Genomic DNA, 20,513 nt, shown 5'->3' with positions numbered 1-20,513 from the left:
TTTTCCAACGAAAGTATTTAAAATACGATGTAAATATGTACTAGCTACTAAAGTTCGGTTTTTTTTTACAGTTTTATATATATATATATATATATATATATATATATATATATATATATATATATATATATATATATATATATATATATATATATATATATATATATATATATATATATATATATATTGAGTTTGGAGTGAGGGGGTGTGGGGGATTTCAAGAGCGAAGGTAACCTAACCTAACCTGTTATTCCTAATATTGCTCTTAATATGGCTTTCCAATGTGGTTCCTAACGAAAATATTTAAAATACGATGAATATACGTAATATCTACTAACGTCCCGTTTTTTATATTTTAGGAACGCCGTTTTTCAAAATAAAATATTTAAATATTATGAAAATTTGTTCCTAGAAATTTTTGTGTTGGGGGAGACGGGAGGATTTTAAAATCATCTGGTCAATTTGAGGGTGGGGGGATAGGGTGGGGGAGAGGTCGAGAGCGAGGGTTGAGGCGGGTGGCAGCCCCCCTCCTATAGACGTTTCTGTCTAGTCTTACATATCAAAGTTAAAAACCATAGTTTTCACGTCCCCTCACGTAATTTCAGTTGTAATAGCTCTGATTTTGGGGCATATTTCAAAATATCTTTTATCAATTTTTGTTCTTTTTTCTTTCTGATTACACAAGAAGTGTGAAATCAACGAGTTGATCAATCTTTGATAGTTTTACAGAAATTCTCACTTCCCTTTGATGCTCTCCAATATCCAAAACAAAATCGAATGTAACAATTAATTAATCTGCGTTGAAGATGTTTCGTTTGACATAATTAGCCTATGCGTTGTAAGAAGTATTGTTTGAAACCATTCTCCCTGAGTGAAAAGTGGCAATTCTATTGAGTGTTAATTGATATATAGAAAAGTAATTATTGTTCTAAAATCAATGGTTTGTACGATTTCGTAAATAAGTAACCGTTAGGTTAGTATATCTAGGGCGTTGAAAGGTTTAAAAGTCAGTATAAGCTGAAATATAGGACAAGATAGAAAATACGGAAGGTTCTTCAAATGCAAGCTCGCCAACGTATGATGTGAGTTCAAATAATATGTCTTTTCAGTGTGTTTTCCATCGAAAAATATGTAAAATACAAAGAACTAAGTTCAATTGATTATAAAGTCAAGGCTACAAAATTAATTTTATGTGAAAAACTCACAAGTTAGCTCTAAATTTGTCTTGTGATTTTTTTTTCTGAAGTAAAATATTAAAATTCAATTAAAATATGCCCCCCCATAATTTTTTGTTTTTAGGGGTGGGGGGGGCCAATGTATCTATTCAAAACTAATTAGACGGGTTTCAGGATATATGTGTATTATGCTAAACAGTTCACCAATTAGCAGGGTGTCAAAAAATTTATATATTTTTCAAATGGGAGAGTAGACATAGGGCTACGACTTTTGCAGAAATTTATAAATACATCTACTTAGCGCTCCAAAGGGCAACACCAAGATACAAAGGGCAAGGCAACTGCACAAGCTCGTTCTTCGCCCTAATATGATAGAGTTTTCACTATTTACTGACTCCCATGATGCTTCTATATTTCTTTAAACTCCTTTCCTACGCTGGGTGTTTGAAATTATCAGTGCTTATCTTACACTACATTTCTGCATCTTTTTTTTTATGAATAGTACTGTTCTCAATGAACATTCGACTTTTTAAAGACTTACTGTTTAAAATCTTTAAAGACCTGTCTTACTTGGTTTAATAGTTGTCTTATGGATTCCAGAGCTTCAAGCTTCCTGATTAGATTTCGTATTGTTCTGATTTACGTATGAGAAATGGTATCAATTCATGAAAAAGTTAGAGTGGAGGTTTAGATATATTTAATAAAACTTATGGGGGTCAGTGGACAATTTTAATTTTTCTATTAAAATAACAAATATTTATTTTTAAATCATACTTAATTAAATAATTCTTTTAAAAATCCCCCCCCCCCAATTAATGTCGCGGTGTTTATATCCGTATTATCCTTCCTTCTAGTAGATTTAAGAAGATTAGAAAATACCTCGGCTTTATCTTCTTCCTGTTCGATAGCTGCTAAGAACCTGTAATCGAGTATCGTCTCAATGAGAAGATTAATAAGAAAAATGCGAGAATTTCTGCTTCAGAGTTATTAGTGATATTCGACATGGTGCGATACGATACGAATTTATTATGTCAAATAACAGGAATTAAATTAACAGTTAAATTAAGAGACAATATAATTTAAATAATTACTCTTCATTGTCACTTATTTACTAAAATCAGACACAAAATAGTGTCGAAAGTGCAAACTGTATCGGCTGGTAGCCACGGGCTTACAAGGCTTGGGTTGTAAGACTATTCGTCTTGTTCGTGTTATCTCCAATATGAAAGGATCCTTATTAGTAATATTTATCAGTTATAATAAACGATTGCACCTTATAAGACAAAGCTCTTTCTACCCCCTTCTTTGTAATGCCAGATAGTCTATTCGTCAACCGATATGAAAAGAGAATAAACCTTAGCGCATCCTCTTTGGTGGGAGAAATGGAAGGGCTCGGGGGGGGCCTTTGGGGGCACGGGGGGGGGGGGGTCTTTGAGGCTTCGAGAGCCTTTGGGAGCCCGGGGAGTCTTTGAGGTCTGGGGCTCTTTGGGAGCCTGGGGGGGGGGCTCTTGAGGAATAATGGGTTTAGCTACCCGCTGTATAACCTCAAGTAATTGCATAGGCAATGCGAGCACTTACCAATATATCAAATAATTTTTTTATTGCTCAGAAGCTGAACTCCTATTCATTTGAAAGGAGACTAAGGGTCCATTTTATTTGTAGTGAGTATTGAATCATATCCATAAGAGTAAAACTGTCTCTTTGTATAGATACATGCGTTTTTTTTTTTTTTTTTTTTTTTTAAAGGGATATATTTGCCCCCAAAGGGCACACATCAAATTTTAACGGGAGTCAAAATTTAAAAAATTGAAGAGATTAATTGCGTGGAAGCAGCAAAATATGTTGTACAATAGGATGTGGAAATTCTTCAAATTTGCGTAAGGGTTCAAGCCCGCTGGACGCTTGCCTATGGAATTTTTTTTTGTTTTTTTTTGTTTTTTTTGTTTTTTTTTATTAGGCATAATTTTATTTGCTATAGTAATAAAAAATACTAATTTTAGATATGATACCTTCTTTCTAGATGTTCTAACAGGCTTTTCAAAGCTAGACTTACTACTCTATTAAATATATCATTATGCATAAGTTTACTTTTGAACAATTATTCGACATTATTTCTGTTCATCTTTGATTTAGTGTAGCAGCTCTAACGTGGTATTTGCTATATGTCTCGTAGAATAACATGGTATTTCCTATATGTCTGTTAGAATAACATGGTATTTGCTATGTGTCTGCTAGAATAACATGGTATTTGCTATATGTCTGCTAGAATAACATGGTATTTGCTATATGTCTCGTAGAAATAGTACCTTGGTTACTTCTCATAGGCAAAGAGAGTGAGATAAAAACAAATACAAAATACCTTCAAGCAGGTGAAGGTGTTAAAATATGGTATAAAAATATAATGTTTTAGTCATAGAGTTATTGGGGCGTGAAAAACGTATGGTATTAAGGCTTACTCATCCTTATGTACTAGTACCCTTTTGAAATTTTTCGCGCAGCAATGATTTATTTACCTTTTTAAAGGTGGGTTAAATTGTCCCTATACTTTGGACGAACAGGCAGAAAACATGGGGTTGGCTAGTTTTTGCGTTCGAATCCGCAAAAAGCTGCATTTAGCTTGGACTTTAAAATGCCCATTAAGTACCAATAATATTTTTTGATCTAGTCTATTGATCTCTTTGCTTTTGATGCATTTTTTTGTGTGTGGCATAATCCAAAAAATAGTTCACATACCTTCTAAGTCAAGTGTGACGCTCACCTTGAAATAAACTTTTTCGATAACTGACCCTCGCAATCGAGCATTCAGTTAAATATTTCTCGTACAAACAATTATTCTAAAGATACTTGAAATGGTGTATAGCATAAAAACGATCCTTGATATAGCCACCTATAACTTCGTTGTGGCGATACATAGAAGGCAATATAAATGCAAATATGTCGATAACATTTAAACGTAACAATTACAAGGATTGTTTCGTTTCAAAACCTAAGTAAATAAAGAGGAATAGTCGCTAAAGATTGGTGCAAAAAAATCAATACCCAAGGCATAAAAGTGAATCGTAAATTGTAGCATTTAAGACACAAGTCCCAGCCAGTAGATTTCAACCTAGAGAAATGCAGCATAACTCTTAAGCCAAAATAAGCCTGTAAAACTAGGGAGCACCTAAAAAGCGTCATAATTCTTAACATATAAAAATGAGCCCTAGAGATACGCAAGACATAGGAAAACCGAAAAAAAAAATTATTACTATATGAATCAAAACCTATAAATTATTAAAATAAAAATATAATAGATAAATAAAATAAGAACAAGGACATTCAAATTATAGGGCGTATATTAGGAAACAATAATAAACGCATCAACCTAAACGATTCGTAAGCCCCTTGCCGACAAGTGGTTAAATTAAGAAGATAGGTGAAAAAATTCCTCAAGAGTAGGAAATTCCTCATGAAATTGTCATAGTACGTTGTTCTATTCAATTTCATGAGCCAAACTCTGTACTTTTTATATGTTGTAGTTGTTTATATTCTTTTTCGTTTGCCATTTATTGTTGTGGTATCAAAAAATTTGGATTGTTGGTTCAATTAATTATAAGTTCATTAAAAATTAAGTAACTAGTTACTACTTATAATAGTTTGCAAGATACAAATGATGTCAGAAGGGAGATATTTTAAAAAATTTGTTCAACTATAAGTTATATTATTGTTTTCAGATCGTAGTTAGGCTGAGCTCTGAAGAATATTCGGGTAAAAAGAAGTTTTCACATTTTCTAGCTTCCTTCAATTTTAATATATGAAAAACATGAAACTGTGATTTTGTGATAAGCCTTCAGCTGCAATTTACGCCAAAAGGACAAGATACTTATCAAAAGCATGAAAATTAAAAATATGAAATGTAATTTTTTCCTGATAATTGAAACCTCTTAGTTTAACTCAGGTATTGAACCTTTGGTAGATATATTGGTTCGATAATAAACTATTCCCGTTAAATCTGAACTAATATTGGTTTTCCACAGGAAACTCTAGTTTTCGATCATAATGTTATCAATCTTTTTGGATGTATGGCATGGTTGGGATCTCTCACTTGATGAGGAGGTCCTTCTTTGTACTAGTACATCCTTCGAAGGTACTGATGATATGCTAGAATTTCACTATACTGAAGATGGTCTTTCATATACGTCAGAAGATCTGGTACGGTGGGGGCCTTCAGGTCGTCTTTGCATAGAGGATGACGAGCCGTTGGCCCCTAGTTTGCCTACAATAGGAGTACGCGGCGATTTATTTGAGGAGATGCCTCTTCTCCTAGATATATCAATAAATGATGAACCTGAGCTTGAAATTGAATGTATACCACCCACTCTGCTAGACATAGTGGTAGTGGAGGATGAAGACATAGATAGTCTGATAATTGAACCAGATGTAGTTTATTTAAAAACTGTTATAAATATCGATATTTCAAGAGAATAAAGATTAGAAAGAATGAATTATTTTTTGTTATCTTTGATAGAAGACTTGGTTATGGACTGATAGTATTCTATGGGGTGATTAAATCAAACTGAACTATTCATGTACAGAAGTCTCTGCTGGTATCCTCACTCTATATATATCGATTATATGAAAATTAAAATAATACAAACAAATTTATTGTGTGATTGCAATATAACACTCATTATACATATTAATAATTAGATTTAACGGTAAATCATATATGAGAACTCTTCCACATTGGTTTCTGTTGTTTAAAATCCTTTTCATAGAATGGCCTCTTATGTTGTCTCTTAAAGGACCATTTTTTCTCTTCTCTTATAGCATAATCATAATAATCCAAGTTATATCTTTCACTCTACACATTGTTCTTTGGGTTTTCACTACTGTCTTTTACACTATATAGAAAGCCATCTTTTAAATATCTCTTCTTTTGATATTCCTTTTCGAGCATATAAATCCTACTTTTATCTGAGCTTACTTGCAATCGATATAAATTTCTCTCCATGTCACGAATAATGTTTGTTCTTGTGTACTCCAGATTTTTCTCATCTGTCTCTTCCTCTATGCAGTCTAAACTGTCAGTAGGCTAGTATTAATTCTCAAAATCGTAAAAATTTTCCATACAAATCGAACAGTTGCAATAAAAGGATTTTTCTAACTCAACTTGTTCACTAATGTTATTACACTGCTCACTAAAAGCTTAGTGAATTCTATTCACAGATTGAAAACACTATAGCAAAAATCCTTTCACTCTGACTGCCAACTCTAGACTGACCTGAAAAGAAAGTTGGCTCGAAAACAACAACAACATTGACCTTGATATTGGCTGGGAAGTGGTGATCTAACTGTTCCCGGGAAACCCATAACATTTGGCTCGAATAACAACAACAAATACTATTTCTGGATCATAACATCTGCCTCGAACAAGAAGGAAGTGTCATTAACTGTTTCCCGGAACCTCATAACATCTGACTCGAATAACAACAACAAATACTATTTCCGGATCATAACATCTGCCTCGAACAGGAAGGAGATGTCATTAACTTTGCTTCGAACGACAACAACATTGACCCCATTAACCGCGTGTTCTCTCTAATTACTCTGTTCAAAACAATAACAACAACATTCGCTGAGGGCGTGCCAAAAACACACCTGGAGAAAGAGGTCATTGAGAAAGAGGTCATTGACCCTGTCCTCATTAAACTATGTAAAAAAGTTGTAGGTGGCAGCAGGGTGTTCTCGTGGGAGTCGGACCCCCCCTTCTACTTATTTGTAATCTAGTGAAGATCTGGCTCTTAACAGGAATATGGGTGATTTTAAAATAAGTGACTCTTATTTTGGTTTTCTCATACGTGAACCTGATAATTTATCCATTTCCAAAATAAATACCACGTCAATTCCACATTAACAAAATGACACAAATTCCCGGACCCCCTCAGATCTCAGGCGTTTTTAATTCTTTATTTTTATTTTATTGTTTTTAATTTGCTTGATTTCGATTTTACCAGTTATTTTCTTCTGTGTTGTTAGCTTTTTAATTCATCCAGTTTAGATTTTTTGTTTCATTTTTTTTCTCCACGTTGTTTGTTTCTGTCTTTTTATTTTTATCTGGTCTTGCATTTTCGCTCAGAAATTGTGAGCTTGATTCTTTAAGACTTTCTCTAAAATTACTGTGGAAGGGAAGCAGTTGTCCTTCAAGAAATCCGTTTTCTTTCCTCCAGTATTTTCCTTGACCTTATAAACCTCATTCTCGCTTTTCTTTAATTTTTTTTTCTGATTTAGATGGATATAGCCTTATCACGTAAACAATCTTCTCAGCTCTAGAAAAAACAGACGTTAACCAAAAAATGCAAAATAACTTCTTTTCGGGGTATATTTCAGGTCCTGAAAGCACTCCTGACAACTTCATTCACCGATTTTGCCTAGTTTTCAAAATAGCAAGAAATAACCTAAAGATACCCCTAAAATAACCTAATGATCCTTCAGAGTCATTACTAGCGCATAGGGCGTCAAGTCAACATTGCAGTTGCTGGGTCTTTTTTACAGGGACTATAAGCAGGCTTGTCCCACCCTCAGTCCCTGGGCTTTGTTTGACAAGCAGAGTATCAATCCCCTGATAAGCCATAGCATCCAAACATTCCTATTTATCATTTATTTTTTTCACATACCTTTCATTACTTTCAACAGGGTTTCCTCTCTTATCATTTTTCCATGCTCTCTGGTTTAATTCTAAATTTATGTTTCAAGGGTCATCAATTCATCGACGAGACTGACGTTCTATGACCAGTTGCGTTACAATGTAGTACCTCCAGTGTTCGTTATCTTCTTCACAGTTGCGACTCAGTATCTAGCGTGGAAAGGCAATGAAGAGCCAAACTTTCGACTGAGTCGGTAAGTCTTCTATTGTCATTAAAGACAATGTTTCTTATTTACAACAGCTTCATTAAAGACAACGCTGCTTATTTACAACAGCTGCTTGAATCCAGTAGAAAATATACTAGATTTTCTAATGGAACTGGAAGCTCGACTTACACGGCCTCAGACAACCTCACCAAACAAAAAAAAAAAAAAAAAAAAAAAACCCCACACAAACATATACAAAAAAATCGTTCCAGTAGAAAAGTACAAAACACCATTTGTACCAAAGGGTATGTTGTCGATTTGCACTATTTGGCCATTTTAAATATAATGGACGTTGTTTTTCAGTTTTTTTTTTTGTAACAGCTTCTAAATAGAGATAAAGAATTCGGCCAGTCATTTCACAAATCCGTTGTAATAAATAATAATTTGCCCTTACTACCTGTTTATAAGAACTGCTTCTTACAGCAATTATAACATTTATGAATGGTGTGACATATTACAAAACATGTAAAAAAAGAACAATTTATGTCATAAAAAAGATGCAGAAAAATGCATCCATTTGTCTGGAAACATCACGTTCTTATTTGAACTGTCGTAACCACGATTAATTACTTTAGTTGTGTGTATTTTATGTTGCAATGTTTGGGCGAAAATAATTATAGGCTAAACTCCTTCTTTCTGAACAATGTTCTATTTATTTCTTTGAGTTGTTCGGCACGAATTCGTGAATTTCTGAGTCATACATGGAGGATCATATTTACTGTATGCATAACAATTTGACACCCACTCACCTTTTGAATTACTGGAATGGATGAACGACTTTTCATTTAAAATTAAATAAAAAAAACAAGTTTTTTAAACTGAAAGTAAGGAGCGACAATAAAACTTAAAACGAACAGAAATTATTCCGTATATGAAAGGGGCTGTCTCCTCCTCAACGCCTCGCTCTTTACGCGAAATTTTTTTATTTTTTTAAAAAATAAACTTATGAGACACAGTCAAACTTTAGCGTAAAGAGCGAGGCGTTAAGGAGGAGACAGCCCTTTCATATACGGACTAATTTCTGTTCGTTTTAAGTTTTATTGTCGCTCCTTAATTTCAGTTTAAAAAACTTGTTTTTTTTATTTAATTTTTGAACGTTTTTTAATTATTTAAGGTTTTGATTATGGCTCACAGTACATTTATAATTAAAAAAAAAATTTAATATTATATTTTGTGAAATGGCTTTCTCGAAACTTGTTTAACTTTATTTACGAACGTTTTTATTAGTAATAAATATACGTAACTTAGAATTAACTTACGTAATGAATTTCTATATTCATACATTTTTAACACGTATATTAGGGGGTTCGCCCCCTAGTCAATACCCTGCTCTTTAAACTATAGTTCGAATTTTTTTTTCAGTTCTTTAAAAACGACCTCTTAATCACAATCAGTTGATCAGTTGAAAAACTTGTTTTTTTTTATTTAATTCATGATCTTTTTATTTAATAATGCTGGGAAATCCGGCGCCCCCTTCATAGCAATGTCCCTTCCCCCATGAAAACTTCCTTCATGGAAAGATCCTTCCATATAGCCCCTGACCCTCTCCTTCCCCCACCTACCAGAAAAAATATCCTCTGAAAAAGTCTGTATACTTCCCAATAACCAATACTATATGTTAACATTGATTAAAGTTCATAACTTTCATCCCTCGCCCTGGGGACTTTGGGGGATCAAGTCATCCTAAAAGACATTTTTATCATATTTTCGACCATGCTGAACAAAATGGCTATCTCAAAATTTTGATCGGGTCACTTTGGGAAAAAAATGAGCGTGGGAGGGGGCCTAGTTGCCCACTATTTTTTATTGTCACTTAAAAAGGGACCAATAAATTTTAATGTCCGGGCCAATGAGCCCTCCTACGATTTTTTAGGACTACGGGGTCTATACGATAACCCCTGGGGGAAAAAAAAAAAAAAAAAAAAAAAAAAATAAACACTCATTCGTGATCTTTATTCTGGAAAAAAATGCAAAATTCCACATTTTTTTAGATAGGAGCTTGAAACCTATACAGTAGTGTTATCTGATACGCTGAATATGATGTTGTTATTTTAATTAAGGTTCTATAACTTTTAGGGGGTCTTTCCCCCTTTTTTCGAAAATAAGCCAAATTTTCTCAGGCACGTAACTTTTGATAGGTATAATTAAACTTAATGAAACTTATATATTTGAAATCAGAATTAAAATCTGATTCTTTTGATGTATCTATTGGTATCAAAATCCCCTTTTTTAGAGTTTCGGTTACCATTGAGCCGGGTCGCTCCTTACTTACAGTTCGTTACCACGAACTGTTTGATCAATCTACAGCTGAAATTTTTGCTTAAAATCAGCAGGTTTGAACACACTTATGGAAAGCTTATTTACCAGGACTATTGTGTTTTTTGTTTTTTTTTGCTGTTCTTTAAATTATGATAATTGAAAAACGACACAGATGTGAAGGTACAATGGGATATAAAGAGGGGTAAGAACAGGCTCGAGCAAAAGACGTAACTTAGAGAGTATATAGGGAAGAAAGCTAGAACTGCAGCTAAGAATATTAGTGAAAAAGCTTTAAGTTTAATGAATTATCTGAAGGATAGAGGACTGAAGAATTATCTGAGTGATAGATCATATGAAAACAAAAGGAATGTAAAGAAAGTGGAGAAAGCATTAAAATATGAACTAAGGAGGTTTGAAGTGGAGGCCATGGATAAAACTTCCGAGGATCTAGAAGATGCAGCTAGACGGCATAATAGTAAAATATTGTACTGGCACGTTAACAAATTGAGAGGGAGTAGTCAATCCGGACTTCTCCCAGTTAAAGATAGGAATGGGGTGGCAATTAGCGATAAGACAAAAGCTAAAGCGAGATGGGCCGAACATTTTGAGCATTTGCTTAACCGAGATAGAGTTGCTGGAAAAAATATAGAGGAAAATGAAAAAGTTTGTGATACCTTGAATGTGAAGGATTTGTTTTGTGAGGAGGAATTAGAAACAGTACTAAAAGGATTAAAGAATAATAAGGCTCCAGGTGCTGATAGGGTAGTAAATGAGTTTCTTAAATATGGTGGCTCTGAGGTTAGAAATAAGTTATTGGAGATTATGAATATGATTTTTGAAAAAGGGGAAGTACCTAACGATTTTAGGAAAACCTTAATTAAGCCACTTTATAAGAAAGGTGATAAAAGTGAATGTGGTAATTATCGAGGCATTAGTCTGGTCTCTGTAGGTAGCAAATTACTTAGTAATATGATACTTTTTAGACTTAGAGATGCCGTAGACAAAGTTTTAAGAGAAGAGTAGTGCAGTTTTAGAACAGGTAGAGGATGTGTTGACCAAATTTTCACTCTTAGGTTAATAATTAAGAAGTGTCTACGCTGTCAAACACCTTTGCTTCTCAGTTTTATAGATTATGAACAAGCGTTCGATTTTGTTGATAGAAGAACTTTAATAAAGGTTTTATCCTTGTATGGTATACCAAACAAATACATTAGTGATTAGTGCTATGTACGAGAATAACACTGCTGCGGTTAAGGTAGGAAATGAGGCTAGCAGCTGGTTTTGTATTAAATCTGGAATTAAGCAGGGTTGTGTTCTATCCCCCTTTATATGGATTATTTTGATGGACTTTGTATTAAGGAGCACAGAAAAGGCAATGGGAAACCACGGAATGAAATGTAGAGGAAAAAGTCTCCTGGACTTAGATTATGCTGATGATTTAAGCATCCTAGATGAAAGTGTGAGCAAAATGAATGAAGTTTTAGAGGCTTTGCGAGTTCAGGGTGCTAGTATTGGTTTGAAAATTAATGTTAGGAAGACTAAGTCACTAAGGCTAGGAATAAGTGAAGATGAAAAGGTGACATTTGGTAATGAAAAGATTGATCAGGTGGGCAGTTTCACTTACCTTGGTAGTATTATTAGTAAAAATGGTGGGAGCAGTGAAAATGTTAAAAATAGAATAGCCAAGGCTCAGGGTGTTTTTTCACAGTTAAAAAAAAGTCTGGAAGAATAGGAAGATAAGTCTGCAAATCAAGATTAGAATATTAGAAGCTACAGTGATGACAGTCGTCAAATATGGCTCTGAAGCATGGACGCTCCGAGAAGCGGATGAAGATTTGCTAGATGTTTTCCAGAGAAATTGCTTAAGGATTGTTCTCGGTACCCGGCTGACTAACCGTATTTCAAACAATAGGCTATACGAAAAATGTGGTTCAATACCGCTTTCTAGGTCTATAATGAAAGAAAGATTGAGGTGGTTAGGGCATGTTGTTCGGATGAGGGATGACAGATTGCCAAAGATTGTTCTTTTCGGCCAACCATCTAGGGCTAAACGGAAAGCAGGTCGTCCCGTCTGGGTTGGGAGGACGTCATAAAGAAAGATTTAAAGGAAATGGGAACTTCGTGGACGGGTGTAAAAAGGGTGGCTTTGAATAGATTGGGGTGGAGGAGGAGCGTGCGTAGCTGTGTTGGCCTCAGGCGGCTTGGTGCTGCGATGAGTTGTTAGTAGTAGTAGTAACCCGTACATATTCAAAATTGTTCAGGAGAACCAAAATTTTTTGTCATTTTTTGAGGTTGTTAAGAAAACCAAAATTATCTCTTAATAGCTTTAGTATTCTTTTTTCACCAATGCCATAAGGATAAATATCGAATAAACTAAAAAACTTCAAAAGAACAAAGCTGTCTAGATATGATGCTTAATGAGTACCTTTGGAATGTTTCAGTCCTGTCAATTTTTGGTTAATAAAGAGGATATAGAAAAATGAACTTTGCCAACCTGGAAAATAGATGCAATTTAACCTGCCATTTTTGGTTATTTGGCACTTTTTATCACCAATGAGACAAAATATTCCACAACTAGGAGGTCTATTATCTCTTATTAGGGCTTGGAACCCATGCACTTTATATGTAAAAGAGAGATATAGTCTACAAGCCAAAGAGCTTGTTGTATGACATGCAAATAACTATAAGCTGTAACGTGTACACATTTATGAGAACCAGAGTAAAAATATTTTACCACCTTCCACCAAAAACAAAATACGAGATACTCGCTTCAGGCATAGAGAAAAAGAAAAAAAACTATTACTCTTTGGAAAAACCTACTCAAAACATTTTTGTAATAGATTAATACCCACATCAGGTGCCAGCCTTAAGTTTAGGGATCGACTGGAAGTTACGGACACTTAATAATTATATAAATCATGATTCTCTGATTTTTTTTTTATTTTCCTTATTAAAAACTTATTCAATGTCAAATGTGGCCTAGACTAAACAATATTTAATGAACAGGATAAATAAAGTGCACGCTATTTCAGGAGCCTCTTTTTTTATTTTAACTGTTCCTAAACACTGAGTCGCCAAAAATATCCAAAATGCACGATTAAAATTATATAGTGTTTTTGAATGTAATAGAAACTAACGCCTATTTAGTGTTTTTGTTAGTAATAGAAAGGGCTTAGAATTAAACTTGAGCAGTTTAGGCAGTTAAATTTAGTACTACATAAGCTAAAATCAGCTCAGTAATTAGGCTAATTATTATTATAATATATATTTTATATTGAATAATAATTATTTTGTTTTATATAGAATAATAATTATTCTAATTATTATTATAATAATTATTATTTTATATTGAGTATTACTTATAAAACCTTATCCCTATTATGCCATTATTTGAGCAAGGTAATCGAAGTTTACGCAATCTCAGACGTCTCTCTGTATTGCAACTAGTCAGAAATATGCAGTAATAACTAACAACATTGCCATTTTGGTTTGGTCAAGTATCAAGAAAGCATCATTATTTAAATTTGAGTATTTCTAGTTACAAGAGCTACTTCCAAATGGGATCTGCATTTGTGGATTAGGCTATGCCCATGAATTTGCCGAGATTTTTCAGCGGTTGTTTGGCTGGTGGAAGAAATATGTTCTATCTTTTCAGAACCGTCCAAAGAGTGAGGGAGAATTTTGTTGGCCTAAGTCTTCAAATGTTTAATATGCGGTTTCGTTAATGCAGAAATTCATGCTTCAATTTTAAATTTTTTGCGTTTAATTTTAAATCGAAAAATAATTCGTTGCAAAACTTCTAGGGTTTTTATTTACTGAATAAAAATAAGAAGGATACTGCTACAAAAATTTTCAAATAATTTAGGTAATAATATGCTACCCAAAAATGTAATTGCGGAAGATGGTCAAGGGAACGATGTATCCCAATTTGCTTCTAATATTTAAATGCTCAGCTATAATCTGAAACTGCCAAAAGTATTTCTATTAACATATTATGGGTATTGAAAAAGAAAAAAAGACTGGCAAAGCCTAATTTCCACTCTTAGTAATGTACAGGACTAGTTATAGTTAGAAAAAGCATGCAATGACTCCATGCTTTATGACCCTACCAGTCAGCAGGGGCGCCCTGAGAATTTATTTCAATGGAGGGGCGATCTTCGTAAATTTTACTGTATCGTTATCTGATTTCTGCCGGATTTTCTGCAGAAATCAAGAATTTTGCTAAATTTTGGGCAATTTTGCAAAATATTTGCAAAATTCGGTAAAATTTTCGCCTTCGGCGAAAATTTTACCGAATGCCAAAAACGTTGGAGGGGCGGCACCCCCCCTCCTCGGAATGCCCCTGCCTGTGCTTGTCAGTCTAGCGAGACACTATTGAAAACGTGGCTAGCAAATAAAATAACGGAACAAAAACTCGCCAAACACACTTCTTTTTGTTCATCGTTATACTGTCATAAATGTAGAAAGCGTTACTGATAGATTTGCTTATAGTAGAAACAGGAGGCGACAATTCATTTTATAAAATTGATAGTGTTTTATAATCTTAGCCTTACACGTAGTCTTAGCTTTGTAGTTAGCCTTACACGAATAACTGCTAAATGATGGATAAAAGCAGAAGTATGCTATTTTCACTAAGGGTAAAAGTTAATTTGGCTTAATTTAGAAAGGGAATTTTTGCAGCGGGCCACCCAAAATCCTGGATCCGCCATTGAAACAGTCAGCTGTTTTTGTCTTCTTGGTTTTACCTATTTAAATGCAAAAGTATTCAGTAGCATTTGAACTTCTGTATCAGGTAGCAAAATATAGAAAACAGAATAAAATCTTTTCTGTTTCGTTACATTTATGCTGTAAAATGATTAAAGTTCTAATTTCAAGGTATTATTAGGTTATGAAACTTTTTATGGATTTTTCTATCCTAAATACGTCTTGCGGTTTTTTTTGGTTTTAGAATTTGTGTTTTAGTGAGCGAAAATACATACTTAATTATTGTAGCAAAAATAAAAACAAAGAATTAAGCTTCTTAGCACATTGTTACTCTATGTAGAAATAGCATTACTCAATTGCTCTTTCATATATATTTATTATACCTTTTCATGTCATTCAAACCATTTTAGTCCTACTGTCATTTTCTTGGTGGCTCTCGCCTTTGTTGATTATATTTACCTAAAATAAAAACTAATTTGTTCCGATAGATCTCCTGAATAATTGATTTTAATACCATCTAGATTTCAAATTTTTAAAGTAGGTGGCGATAGTATTCTTGTTGAGCAGAATCAGCAGAATATGAACATCGGGAGCATTTACTCGGCGACAATGAAAAAAAACTAAACATAGAATCATACCTATACAAACACTAATTTCTTTAACTTCGATTCACACCGCTCAGAGGGTAATCAACAGTTTTATTGGATCGGTTACAAAAACGGGTCGAAAACTTTTCCGTCAATTCACAAATTTCCAAAGAAGGATCCTGTGTAAAGACACAAGTGTTTCCACATTAGAATGATAATAATAGTTTATTGTTCCCTCTAGACATACAAAAAGCAATTCACGCTGAAGTAAAATATGGAAAAAAGAGGGAAAACACACTCTTCACAAGAAAAAAAAAGCTATCAACTGGCATCTGAAACATTAGAAGCAATCACTCTGCCCAATGGCCATCAATAAAACGCTAAAATCATTTTTAACAAACAAAATAGCTTTAAGTTGATCTTGTTCTGATCGAAGGGAAATCAATAATTTTATCGGATTGATCAAAAACCGAATCGAGATTTTTCCACATTTTCACAAATTTCAAAAATAGCGTACCGCCTAGAGTGTATTTAGTCCATATTTCAATATGGAGGAAATATTTACAAAATTGAAAGAAGATAGAACGGATTCGTTGAAGTTCTGTCACGAAGAAAAATCACCTGACTTAATTAAAGGAAGACACATGGGCGCAAAGAACGAAAGCCAACCCGAAGTTGTTTTTTGTCGAATTGACGGTTGACCTTAGCAAGTTATCCATATGTTTTTCTCACCTCATCCTTCAGAACATTAATAATGAGTGATAGATATATCAAACAGGAAACCATGGTATCTTCATTCCTACTTCCAAGAACGGAATCAGGAATTACAGCGGTACCAATCTGAAATTTTGACATATGCAGACGTTTGGGCCGGAAAACAAGTTATTCTGTTTTTAAAGGGCCACAGAGCGTCCGATTCCTTTTGACAAAGTGTGAACAATATGGTCGGGAAATTTTGAAACCTAAAGCTCGTCAGACATATGGAGAATGTTTTGGTCGGCAAATTTTGAAACCTAAAGCTCGTCAGACATAAGGAGAATGTTTTGGTCGGCAAATTTTGAAACCTAAAGCTCGTCAGACATAAGGAGAATATTTTGGTCGGCAAATTTTGAAACCTAAAGCTCGTCAGACATAAGGAGAATGTTTTGGTCGGCAAATTTTGAAACCTAAAGCTCGTCAGACATAAGGAGAATATTTTGGTCGGCAAATTTTGAAACCTAAAGCTCGTCAGACATAAGGAGAATGTTTTGGTCGGCAAATTTTGAAACCCTAAGCTCGTCAGACATAAGGAAAACGTTTTGGCTTAGGAAAGGTGACTTGCCCGAACCTTACACGCATTGATGCACTCTTGTACCAATTCCATACACAAATAAAAGTGTTTACTTGGATCCTTAAAAGAAACAAAATAGCCTGAGAAGGCAGAACAATTTTGTAATATTAGCAATATCAATAGCACAGATGGAGAGATTTTTCTTTGATTGTTTTTGGGGATCAAGGATATTAAAAAAAGTAGTGGTTGCATTTTGGACTCCAAGGATTTTCTCAAAAACCCAACTGATTGTCAACGTGATCACAATTTGGACTAATTCCGTGTGGAAGGATCCGTTTAAACAGTTTACTTATAACTGAGAATACTGTAATAGGGCGATAAGAATCCCAGGACTTTGAATCTTTATTCTTTTTTTAAAACAGGGGACTGTGCCATCACATAAAGTATCGGCTATTAATTTTTAATTTCATTCTCAAAATGTTCTTTTGAGAATGTCCCCATACCTATCTTTAACTGGACCAAGCCCGGATTGACTACTCCCTCTCAATTTATTGACGTGCCAGTACAATATTTTACTATTATGCCATCTAGCTGCATCTTCCAGATCCTCGGCAATTTTATCCATGACCTCCACTTCACACCTCCTTAGTTCACATTTTAATGCTTTTTCCACTTTCTTTACATTCCTTTTATTTTCATATGATATATCACTCAGATAATTCTTGTACAAGTCCTTTCTCCTTTCTATTAAACATAAAGCTTTTTCACTAATATTCTTAGCTGCAGTCCTAGCTTTCTTCCCTACGACCCCCTCAGCAACTTCACAAATTATTTCTTCTAAAACCATTCCAACCATCTTCCAAATTATCAAATTTTAAACTCTGAAGTTTAGTATTCAACTGTTCCTGGAAATTTTCTCTCAAATTCTCATCCTGGAGTCAACCAACATCATAACTTCCCGGGAGGTAGATACCCTTCCGAAATTTGAGCTTTAAGGCCAATGTAGCTGTTTCAGTGGGACAGCCTTTCAGATGACAACGTCACAGCCCAAAAACTGGAATAGTATCACCCGTCAATAGTAAACACCCGGTATCATAATAAAAAACCTACGTCTTCAGAGGTAATAATACAGGGTTTGACACTTGAGAATCAGCAGGCAAAGGACAAGCTTCGAGGAGACATCAAATCTTATCTTAGAAAAGATATCTTGTCTTGAAAAGGCCGAAAGTTTTCGATAATTTGAAAAGGAAAAAATAGTAACTAATAAAATGGTTCTAGGCGTTTACACCCCCCCCCCGCCGGGGGACGTGCACCTGAAAGATACCCCCTCCCCCTCCCACGTGGAAAATTAGGCTTTCCAAATTTGAGAATTTTATTTGATTTTTGTCTTTTTTTAATTTCCGTAGGGGAAGGAATTTTGACACTTATGTATTATGCGCCACTCACTCAGGTTTACGCTGTGTAAAACTAGAGAACAAACCCATTTCTTCGTTAGTTTCTTTCAGCTTAGCGCGAGACAAGACAAAGACAAGTGACATATTATATGGGAAATATATAATTGGGGGGTACTAGTGTAGAATCTGGGACACACGAAAGAAAGACCGCATCGAAATCTCAAAGCCGCTATTGATAAACATGTTTCCACTGCATAGTGAGATATTGCTCACTCCGTTTCAAAGATTTAAACTTTAGTTCTTTGGGATTGTGGGGGACTAAAAGGTAGCTAGGTTAGGTTAGATTAGGTTATTTATTGCTACTTTTAAATTAGCTGGTGCCCACGCGATAATGAGAAGACCCGATAAAAACCTGTTTGTCTGCAATGATAAGTGATTGAATGAACATGGCTGTTAAAATTACAATTTGGGATTTGCCAAATACATAAAAAGAGTGTGTTTTCTGCCAAAGACAGAACCCACGACATTACAGCGTTCTGGGCGCATAATTGTAATTTGAAAATCTTATAATTTTGTTCATAAGCCATTATATTTGTATCCTATTTTGTTTTATTTTAGTACCCCTGTTTAGTAACGGGTATCTGTTTCGCGTGTTGCAGACTAACAGGTTTTTATCCTATCTGATCTTCGCATTATCACGTGGGTACCAGCTAATTGAAAAGTACCTATGTATTTAATATATGCCATGTTTTACCCCCCCCCTCCCTCTAATGTGCAAATATATAGCCCAAATTTGTTTCTGAACTATTATATTTTCATCCTATTTTGTTTTATTTCATTAGCATTAACGAAACTTCACTTCTCGTGTGTGCACTCAGATTCTACACAAGTACCATTTGGGCTATATATTTGCACATAATGGGGGGGGGGAGGGGTAAAGTATTTGGACAGTTTGAGATCAGAAAACAATTCTTATTTTATAATATGTAGAATAATTGTACCTAACACATTTTCCATGCTAATTCACTATACTTTACCCCCTCCCCTGAGGCGGCGGTGTGGGTGAGGAAGGGGCAGTCCTCATTCTATACGGAATAAATTATGCTTATTTTGGGGTTTAATGTTACTCTTTACATTCATAATAAAAGCATAGACCAGAAATATTCCCAGAAATCATAAAGGAGTATATATAAATTTCACATTTTTAAAGTTCCTTTTGTACCCCCTCTCCCTAAAAAAATACGTTCTCCCCCCAAACCAAATCCTGGTAATGGCCTTGGAGATTATACATCAATTTTTACCTCCACCCTCTCCTCATCTTCCTGTTAGAACTAATTCTGTATTTATCTGATGGCTCAATGAGAGCTGGAATTTTTTGGCATCAAAGTGCACCCTTTGAGGTATCTCTCTCTCTCTCCCTAACTACAAAAAATCATAGAGCCCCATTATAGAAGCTCAAGTGCCTTTTTAAGTTTTGTAATTTGTCCATTGCTTACAGATAGTATTTGTTATTGGGACACATGCGAACATTATTCGCGGGGGAGTTCTCTGCCGGGGGATGAGGGATTTTTCGGGAATAGTCTTTTGTCAGCGGGGATATAGTTTCCATGGAGGGGGGGATATGGGTTATTTTTTGGAGGGTAAACGTCTAGAACCATCTTTGCCATGGAGCAGCGATACATTTTCAATGAATAGTAAACATCAAAGCTGTGAGAGATCTGATATTTCTATCAAAAATCTATCGATAACGGTTCTATCCTAAGACCGAGGATTTGAATGAAGGGGTCTGGGTACTCGCTTGACCGTGGCCAACATTGCGTATCAGAAATTGAATCTATTACAAGAGTATAATACTAGTGGTAATAATTATGTTTTTAATCCAACAAAAAGCCGATAGGCTCAAAGATAGAGTACACAAAAAAAGACAAAAACTTCTTCAAAATAAATTCTATTGTTTAAAAATAAGGAGATCTTTTGCAACCAGTGAACTTGAAAGTTTTGTTGTACGCTGACTGTTCAAACAGCCTGTTCCTCTAAACTATTTTTTGCCATGAAAGGAGATTTGACAAGGCCGTGGAGGTATTTCGTATAGTTTTTTGCACCACGATTCGCACATTCTTCTTCTTCAATAAGCGAGTCATACGGGACGTTTTGCTTAAGTCTATAAGAAACACTAGACTCTCCGTCACCAGTGCACCGAAGATATCGTAATCCGTGCATCTCTTTACTAGTG

General features: G+C 34.6%; 1 protein-coding gene across 1 annotated transcript in view; it reads left to right on the top strand.

Annotated features, from left to right (window-relative positions):
• Positions 1-5,213: 5,213 nt before the first annotated feature.
• Positions 5,214-20,513, top strand: part of LOC148945609 (uncharacterized) — a 46,401-nt gene continuing 31,101 nt past the window's right edge. The window contains exons 1-2 of the mRNA XM_089099100.1: positions 5,214-5,371; positions 7,911-8,054. Of these exons, the coding sequence (XP_088955226.1) occupies positions 5,214-5,371; positions 7,911-8,054 (302 nt within the window). The remainder of the gene's footprint in view (positions 5,372-7,910; positions 8,055-20,513) is intronic.

This window comes from Artemia sp. Qi Xiang Cuo, chromosome 13 (assembly GCF_049724085.1).
Source record: "Artemia sp. Qi Xiang Cuo chromosome 13, ASM4972408v1, whole genome shotgun sequence".
In the NCBI taxonomy this organism is placed as follows: Eukaryota; Metazoa; Arthropoda; class Branchiopoda; order Anostraca; family Artemiidae; genus Artemia; species Artemia sp. Qi Xiang Cuo.
Note: the sequence above shows the minus strand (reverse complement) of the source record. Positions and strands in the feature narration are given on the sequence as shown.